The sequence below is a fragment of the Achroia grisella genome, unplaced genomic scaffold (assembly GCF_030625045.1).
Source record: "Achroia grisella isolate CSIRO2021 unplaced genomic scaffold, CSIRO_AGI_Agris_v1 utg1174, whole genome shotgun sequence".
Taxonomy (NCBI): domain Eukaryota; kingdom Metazoa; phylum Arthropoda; class Insecta; order Lepidoptera; family Pyralidae; genus Achroia; species Achroia grisella.
Genome location: NW_026712590.1, coordinates 107890 through 117873, shown reverse-complemented (window position 1 = coordinate 117873; position 9984 = coordinate 107890). Strand labels below are relative to the sequence as shown.

The 9984-nt window shown below is 39.1% G+C and overlaps 1 protein-coding gene across 3 annotated transcripts in view; it reads right to left on the bottom strand.

Annotated features, from left to right (window-relative positions):
• Window positions 1-1963: 1963 nt before the first annotated feature.
• LOC131851981 (plasma membrane calcium-transporting ATPase 3) overlaps window positions 1964-9984 on the bottom strand; it is a 96603-nt gene continuing 88582 nt past the window's right edge. For 2 of the 3 annotated variants that reach the window (XM_059202545.1, XM_059202551.1), the window contains 2 exons: window positions 6151-6219; window positions 1964-4263 (listed from right to left, as the gene is read on the bottom strand). In XM_059202545.1, coding sequence (XP_059058528.1) covers window positions 4045-4263; window positions 6151-6219 — 288 coding nt within the window. In that variant the 3' untranslated portion in view covers window positions 1964-4044. Of the gene's footprint in view, window positions 4264-6150; window positions 6220-8997; window positions 9519-9984 lie in introns of those variants that run through there. The other variant, XM_059202568.1, reaches the window with a different exon arrangement.

Genomic DNA, 9984 nt, shown 5'->3' with positions numbered 1-9984 from the left:
TAGCATTAACTAAGTTGGAAGGCTAAATATTTCGTATTAGTATCAGCATCCTCATATGGTTAGCATCCCTGGATTCTACCTTGACTGCATATAGTACTCAGGGCAGGATTAACCATCATGAGACCCCTAGATAACTCACGGAGATTCCCATTTTAAAAGTTTTGAAAGCAGGTCGCGCGTGATATATGTATATACATATATATAATAAAAATAACAAAATGTAATGTAATACCTTCAACACAGATTGCAAAGTGTCGTCAGCGTGGGTACATAGGCTATCCTATTTCAGTCGCTTTCGCTTGTAAGGCAATTGGGCAGTGAAATTACAGGACAATGGACGATATGTTACGTCCTCTAGACTGACAACGGAGTTCTTTCAGAGATGTTACATGATAACGCAATGTCCGTAGTGCTGTACATTTATATAACAGACGGTTATCGTTTACCATCAGGTGGGCCGTTAGTTTGTTTGCTATTTCGTGTAAAAGCTTAGACCGCATCATCACTTAATATCAGGAGCTTGCAGTCAAACAACCTGCTGTCGTTAAGAGTATAAATTAATTTTTATTCGATGAAACATTTTTAACTTCGCGCTGGTACCGAGCCGATGTGGGGGCCTCTAGGCTGTTGCCAATTCGGCCTAATGTTTAATCCGGCCCTGAGAATACTTCTATTTCATATGTAGTATATGCCCCTTTCTCCGATTGACAAAAACTCATCCGGTATAGGATAATTGACTATTTGTGTTTCTGATCTGTGACATTTGTATTGAAAAATGTTCATTATAAATATATTGCATTATGTAAATAAACCCTTATTATGATAATTCTTGTGTTTTTAGATATCCTTTTTAATTTCTTTTGATTTATCTTCTACAGTCAGTTTTATACAGAACTACCCGTTTTTCACGGCCTCGTTGATCTAGCGGTTTCGAACCCTGTTTTACTTCAGATGGTCTCGGGTTCAATTCTGTTAGGTATGTTGGTACACCTTGGTGGCTGCACCCACCATCAAGCTGTCATATAATAAACCAGTGCGATACGAACCCGTGTACGTTTTACTTGTCTTCACTACGCATGTCTAACAAATTCCTTGTACGAGACAAACGTTTGTAATCATGCATATGATTGTTTTGAATGTGTGTTTATAAATTTAGATATTTCTTACTATCACAAGTACGAGTTAACGAGTATTTGTTTGGTTAATCGCGCTAATCTCTCCAAAATCCTTAACCTTAACGGCAAGCTATGACAAAGGTTCGGAGCATCAAACATTGCAAAGACGAGGAAAATATATTCCTCTTGAGTTTCTTCTCTGTGAGTTAAAGATGTTTTTCCTTTACGCACTCTTCTCTGATGCAGCGAAGGTGTGCGGGCCAGTTAATCAATTGTTAATACTTACCTCATAGCTATTAATGTACTATGTCAGATTTTTACTGGAAACCGTCATGATTTCCTAGTAAATTTGTCATATTGGGCTGAGTTGACCGCATACTCATCCTATCGTTCTCCATTGCTGCTCCGCGAGCAGGGGCGGATCTACCTAAGGATTTTTTGGCTGCAGCCCAGGGTCCCGAGAATACAAAGGGCCCCAGTCCCCACTGAAACGTTTAGAATATAAAAAACCTATCTTAAGGTAACCCTGAGATCAATCAACCCATGCAAGTGTGCGACTATCGAAAGGATTTTCTGGTAGCTTGTTTTTGGTCGATGTATTTTTTTAGTTGAGTTATATAATTAGGTAAGTAGAATTAGCCCAGAGCCCTACAAATTCACGATCCGCCCCTGTTCGCAAGCGTACTCAGTCAGCATCATTCCATATTCCTTCATAAACAAATACCGACAACTTCATTTCTGACTGTCATTTGGAACGGTTCAGTCAAAATTTTGAGTGTGTGGGCTTTAATCTGGAGATATCGATATCGGTGGCAACAGCTTGTTAGGAGATAAATAAAACCACAGTATTAAAAACAATAAAATAGATTTTCATTTATTGTGAGACGAAAAATACAACAATGGGACTTATCACCTAAAATGGTTAGTGGCAGACTGTCGTGTCAAAACAATTTATTGTTAGGTACGTCCGGTTGGCAGCCGGCAGACGGCGGCACCGGCACTACATTACAGTAGACTCCTAATTTATGTCTTTCATTGGGGAACTGGTAAAGAATATCAACGAAAAATAGATATTATACACAAAACGATACCATATGAACTCTCTAATTCACTGAAATCATAACTAATTATTATTTATTTAAACATGTGAAGTTTCAATAGTTTCATTTTTAACTAATTTTTTAAAAAGGCTTTATTGATTCGAAGCTAATACTTAATTACTTACAAGATTGTATAATAGTTTCAATAGTTGTCGCGCCACTCGTCCGTCCTTCTCTAACGTACTGTCGCGTCTCTCTGTCTGTACTCTGTACACAGGGGCGTGCGTGGAACGGAACGCGCCTACGAACCTCACAAATAAAACGTAACAACTTCTCAATACCGCTACTATGAAACGTTCTATACAAAATTGAACATTGCCGATTCACTAGATCGCTTTGATTTATTTATTACTAAAAACAAGTGGGCGGCGAGCGGTCGGCCGCTCGTGTGAGACTCTCGAGTCAACCCGTCACTAAGTCGATTAAGTACATGTCTTACGTTATAAGTTGAAAATGCCACTGCTGTGAACCTACGTCGCCTATGTCCGAGGGGGCGCGCTCGCCGCGGAGCGCGCGTCCGGTACGCGGTGCGGCGAGTGCGCAGTACGCGGTACGACAGTACGTAGTACGCAGTACACAGTACACAGTACACAGTACACAGTACGCAGTACGCAGCGGAGAGTACGCGCGTCGGGAGCGGCACAGTACGCGAGCCCGACGCGGGCACGCGCTCCGCGGCGGCGCGCGCCTCGCTATTGCTCGTAGAGAAAAAATTCCAAAATCAATTCGTTACATCGTAGACTATATCTTGTTTAATAAACTTGAAGTATTTATCAATAATCAATAAGTACATTATAATAATTGAATAATTAGTATTTTGTTTTCATAAGAGACTAGCATTACAAATAAATACCTTCAGCTATACAATTTAATGTTTATTTCTATTTTAAACATTTTGAAGATGTTTAAAGTGGACTACGTCGGTTTTTACACAAGAATGTTGTTTTTTCGGTTCTTGTGTAGAAACTTTTAGTTGATGCGTCTACGCTTCGAGATATGACTTAAATGTATACTTAGATTTAGGGGAAAAAGGTCGTAAAAACAAAAAAAGTTATTGAAATTTATAACAAACACCTTAACTAATACTTCAATAATTTAGTTCAAGTATATATAGTGTGCGCTGGCGGCAGGGGGGGCGCGCCGCGCGGCTAATATCACTCGGCGTACGTACAAACGATGATGCTGCGCTACAAATGAAATAACTTTATACAAAAGGATGAGTCGATGCGGCTGCGCGGCCGCGCCCCCTCCCCGCGGCACTCCCACAACATGTCTTTGACAAAAGCAATATAAAACATTTCATTCCGTGTAAGAGATGACACGATGGTATGCGAAAACTTTTATTTTCAAAAAACACACGTCCATTCGCTCGTCCTTGCGCTTAAATCTAAAATTAATAATTAGACAATATTTTTATTTGTTCAACAGACGCGCGCGGTACGACGCGCGCGTATAATAATAAAATATTTTCAAAACAATCGAATAATTAAACACACTAGTTAACAATATAACTTATGCTCAGATACACTGGTGGATGCGAGTACAGGGCGCGGCGCTCGCCGGCGGCCCTCCCTCGACCATGCAAACATGTTCCAAATCATATGCGAAACCTCATATCCTCGTTACTTTAAAAATATGATTTTATACACAATCGTTTTAGCATTATTATAAATATAATTAGAGCGATGGCAGCGTAACGGTCGGAGAAGTCCGTGCGCCCGCGCCTGCGTAATACTGATATTATATCGCTAAATTATTGCATCGTGAGCTGCGGGGCGCGGGGGGGGGGGCGCGCGGGGGCACGGGGGCGCGGGGCGCGGGCGGCGGCGTTACACCGCCGTCTCGGTGTGGCTGTGCGACGAGAGCCGCTCCACGTCGATGTCGTGCGGCGCCAGCGTGTCGCGCGCCGCGTCTGCGTAGTCGATGCTCGACGAGTGCGAGAAGCGCTTGGAGAGCGCCGTCTGCTTGCGCAGCGCCTCCGCCAGCGCCGCGTCCGCCAGCGAGCCGCGCGAGTCCAGCCCCTGCCGGAACGCGTTCACCACGCGGATCTGCGCCACCACCACCACACCCGGGTTAGTTCGCCACGCCGGACCGACTCGCGCTGCATTCGTGACGCTCTGACTCGCCGGGCACCGCTCGCGAATCGCTCGTATCGAGTTCGCCCGGCGCACCGCTCGGTGTGGGGACTCCGCGAGCGGTGCCCGCAGGCTGATATCCCCAAATGTAACTCCAACTCGAATCGGTCGTTTGGCATATAAACATTGATTACATTTGGCGACATTAGTAGTTTCATTTTAAAATACCAGCCTACGGGAAAGTGGATTCGGTAATGTTCAACATTATTTTAATTGCAACCGATTGCAACAAAAGGAGCACGGCAGCGAGGGTGATTCGCTGCATGTGTAAAGAATAGTTTTAATCAGAGCGACACAGATGCGTGTGGGCGGCCTCCCTGCGACGGTGGCTCTACTGGGGAGTGCGGATCGTGTCGTGTCGCAGGGGGCGGCCGGCGAGTCGATACGTTACTCTTAAATGAACATAAATGGAAGCACACCGAGCCATAAAAAAGAGGCGAAAAGCGGTAGGTAATTCAAAATCCCAGTCACAGATCGGCCGGTGGCCTCCGGCGCTCATGCATTGCATGCAGTGAACTCCGTGATAGATAAGTTGCTCGGTATACCACCTCTGAATACAGACATCTCGCCGGGGAGCAGTGCCGTCGGTGTGTGGGCGCGCCCGTGTCATGCAACGTACGTCTGTTACTCTGTGACTGTATTTGACTCTTCACCTAGTGGCTACACGTACGCGTAAGCTCTATTGCCCTATTACACAACTATGCACATGATATACGAAGCAACATCGAGCGCTCTCCATGTCCTATATCCGAACATTTGTGAAGCAACGTACAAGCTTACACCCCCTGTATACCAACTCCACCCAATAACCTAGTAATTGAAGCGACTGTCACTAGCCTAGGAGAGGTAAAGTTTGAATGCTAGAAGCGATAATTGTATGCAGATCTTTATGAATTGAAAGCGTCATTACGAACCCCTGGCTCGCTGATTAAACCCACGGATCCTTCATTTAGTGCAGTATGTGATGCAAAAAAATGTATACGATAACTACAATGCCATGAATTATGGGGCGAACATAAAATAATATTGAAAAGCTGTTGTCGCGTTGTCTGGGAGCCGCGTCGCGCAAATTATATCTAACATTCTATGTGTTAATCCGCAAAAGATATTTCAGCAATTATATACTCGCCACAGCGTTCAAATAGACAACAGAATATGTTATTCGTTAAAAAAATACTGGTATTACATGTTATTCCATAAAATTAAGGGTCATGTACTACCATTTTTACATTAAGCGGTTAATTTTAAGGGGACAGATAGAAAAAAATCGACTTCAATTAAATGTAAATATAAAATATTTTTATATTTATATATCCGGTTATTTGCGTTTAATTAATTTAGAAAAAGTAATAAATAATTTGAAGCCGATCGAAAGTTATAAATATATAAAGATTATTATTGAATACATTAATTAATAATTATATTTACAAATCACAGTTCGTATGAATAACACAGCGCATGCGTCAGGATTCATGCAATATGACAAAATTGGAACATGCAGGTTTACACTGACCTAATAATTTCAAACGATTACAAAACAAATGCAAAACAATATATAAAAAATCGCTAATAATATAATAAAATTATATTATACATATTATACATGTTTTGAAAGTATAAGGTCAGCGTAAGACAAGACAAGAGTTAATGGGACAATAGAGACAGAATGGATAAAGTTGTAGGTAGATAGAGTAATTAACAGTTGAACATAAAAACAAAAAAAAATCAACATAAACATAGTTAACAAGAGACGTGAGTGAAACGAAACAGGCTTCCTTCACAAATTTTATCAATTCTTACAGCTTGATCGGTTGATGTCTTGCTGTAGGGGACCGGTATCAAGCGTTCTTGTAACTCGCCACCTATGACCTTCCGTGTGCAATGGGGTATTCATGGAAAAGAAAATAAAAACGAGAACATGAAGTAAAGAGTCACGACACGAAGAGAGAAATTGGGACTACGGGCAGGTGCCCGCTTCTATAGGAATAGATACTGAACATAGATATACATATCTGCGGTGCTTGACATCGAACGCGCTTCTAAACGTATCTAAATATAAACATTATAATCATAATATATAATTTATATATTATATTGTATAAGTATAACATATATAATACCGAATCTTAAGTTATATTTATTGTCTTTAAATAGAATTTAGAAAAGCGTCCGATACAATAGCAGTGGAAGTATCATCACGAACAAGTGTATATCAGAAAGTATAGAAGTAATACTGGGGACTGACGAAGCAGTGCGCCTCGCGAAGCGATGAATACATTATAGGAAGAAGATATATATAAATACAGAGTAAAATAAAATAATACATAACGCAGGGTTCGTCCTATTTATTACCTTAAGAAGCACATTCATGGGTTGTGCACTTAAAACTATTCTTTATTTAATTTATACACTTTCCATCCAGGACTCCGTTACATTGTTTGATAAACGTAAACTTATATAAACAATAATAACATAAAGAACATAAAATAATCATTAAACACTGATACATTGAACATTTGCGTCGTTCCTATTCGACATTGGTAGTTGAGAGCTCCGTGAAGCGTGGTACATCAATATCAATGTATTGTTTAAATTCTCGTTGAAGGAAACAGTTGTTTTAGTGCTTGTGTTTGTGTTTGGGTGCGTTGAGCACGGCACCCGTGTGTTTGTTGAGTTTATGTTATCTCCATGCCAACTATTATTATATGATCTAGTGAAGCACACACAATTGGTTTGCCGTCGTCGCTCACATACCAGATATCAATTCGACGATGTAAATCGACCACAGTCGCTAAATATAAGCTACATTCTAACAACTATATACAAAAGCATATATGGACATTGTGAATTCGCAAATAAACATGTTTGAGATACCTACAACTATTGGATTTGGTACCCTAGAGGTGTGGAACTATTTACATGTCATATGGCACTAAAAAGATAAGCGAGCGCAGTCTAACAAATTGCTCAGTCAACGCATACACGACTTTGATGCGATAGACAAACGGGTGTGTATGCAATGACGTCGATTAGTTTCATCTAGTTTGGTGATGCTACTTATCTACAGTACACTAGCGTGTAAGCGCTAAGCGAGTCTAACATCGATCTAGACCGTACGACATATAGGGCCCATGTCGGCCACGGGCCGCCAACAACAAACATTTGGACCAACATCGATACAACATCAGTTCCCATGATGGCCAGTTACCTTAATATGCAGCGCTCCGCAACGTGGCACAGTTGGGTGAAATGAAAGTTACTTTGGAGTATAGATACTTTATTACTAAACTTTAAGAGACAAGAAGCGTTAGAAATAACCAATTAACAGACAGTACCAGTTCAGGTAGGTAAGTATAGCAGGAAATCATGCTTCACTATTTAGTCAGTGATATATAATTCCACTATTCGGCGTGTGAAAATTCACTATTAAGCGTATTTACGTCTTTTAAAGAAAAATAATTTTACATCTAATTTTGTTTTTAAGGTACACCAAGACACGATATTAATTTATATTTTAATATAATATGCTATTATATTATATTTAAATCTTAACATTCATGTAGCAGGCAACGATTTAAACACTACACGAAGTGCGTTAGACGATGTTTTATTAAGAATTAATACACAGCAATAATTATACTTCAGCTATTATACTTAACACATAAACATATTATGTTCACTAATATCCCACCGTACATATCGACGGATAGTTAAATTTGCTTGACATCCGATACCTTGGATAAGAAAAGAAAAAAGAATGATAAAGAAATAAGAATAGGAAAGTATGGAAGACCAGAGAGTTATAGAGCATTGTGTATAGTGTAAGAAGGTCACAGTGGCGCACCGTGGTAAGGGGGTACTATACTGTTCACGAGTAATACTCAACTGGCGCGTGTACATACCCTTACCACGGCACTTGAAATAAGTAGCTAAGGTATCTTGCTTATCGCTTTCGTTGCTGATTCAACCATTTTATATCTCCATGCATTCGGCAGTTCCTATTTAAACCTAGTGCTAACCACCAGCACTATGCATTCAAGTTTGCAGGTTGCACTACTGTTTGCTATAATCTGTAATCTATAAAGGAAATCAAATGAAACAAAATAGAATTAAGAATTAGCAGGTCGTGTGTCGGTTGTAAATGTTGACATACAAGGATCGACTGCACACACTACGGGTAGGTACAATACAGATATAAAGGGGCCACACAACTAGCTTCGAGCCGCTATCAAAACACATAACTAACACTTATACATGGTCAGTTCATGGTATCGACACACATCTAAATAATGGCATTCTTTTAAATACAACTAAAAACAGAAATAAACCGATAACAAGCAAATTTAAATATCATCCTAGATTAAAAACGTTTATAAAAGCACTTGAGTAGCACAAATTGTGAATATGTTAATTTATTTCTTTATATAAAAAATGGCACATGTTTTTTTCTCGTATTATGTATTTTATACTTTAGTATAATAAATATAAATATTATAATAATGTTAATTACAAAGGGATGAAACTATCATATATAAGATTTTATGTATTTACAGAAAAAGAATTTTACCAGATATTAATAATATGTTATATTATATATAAAGATTTTTTTAAATATTTTATACTGGTAAACAGATAAATCTACTAGAAATCTAAAATATCCCACCAAAATAAAGGTGCACCATAGTTACATACAAATCTATTCAATATATTTTGCAATTTCACTAATATTTGTCTTACACCTAATATTTAAGTAGACATTAATCTTACGATATTAACTGCATTTTACAGATTTAAGAAGTTTTAGAAACGTTTCGTTTAATTTTGAATAATTTAATAAGATTCTATGAATTATTTAGAATATAATTTATATTATTTTATTTTATTGGCAGTACTAATTTTGTTACGTTTGGACTATTCTGAAAACCTGCACAGCATCGTTGTTTTTGATTGTTCAAAGAGTTTCGCGACTCCTGTTTTTGTTTTGTTTTAATTTTTAACGTGTTTGTGTTTATTTAAGACAATTTTGGGACAATTTATTCATCGCTTTGATGCGATGTGGGGCTGAGCGCGGGCAGCGAGCTTCCGCCGGATTGCACGCTGATCCTCCGGTGCTCCGCCAAATAATTATTGACAAATATCCTGCGGCCGGCCAATATGTCCGCCTTTTGCTGCAAAATAACATGACGGCCGTGTCAGTCCGGGCTCGGGCGCGTCCCAAACTACTCTCATAGCCGTAACCAAACTGCTTTATTGCCAATTCTAAATAAAACGTGGGGTAGGAACATTTGGCATTCCAAAACCAAATATATATTGAATTTAACTACAGAATATACACTGCATAAGGATTGTAATAGAGATTATAAATAATTATATACTTATATACAATAAATAAAATTTGGCTTTAGAATCTCAAAACTACTAGAAGTGAAGTTGTAGCTGTAGAAAAAATCTATAAAAGAAAAGGATAATTTAGAAAGCAGTTTCGTTAGTAAACAGGTGCCTAACTTTAACTAGGATAGGGGGCATTCACACTAGCTGGGTCAGGGAAACGAGGGCATCCAATAGCAAAAACTATATAAAAAAGATAAACAGGAAGTAAATACCGTGTGGGCTAGGGTAGCTAGAACTACGTAA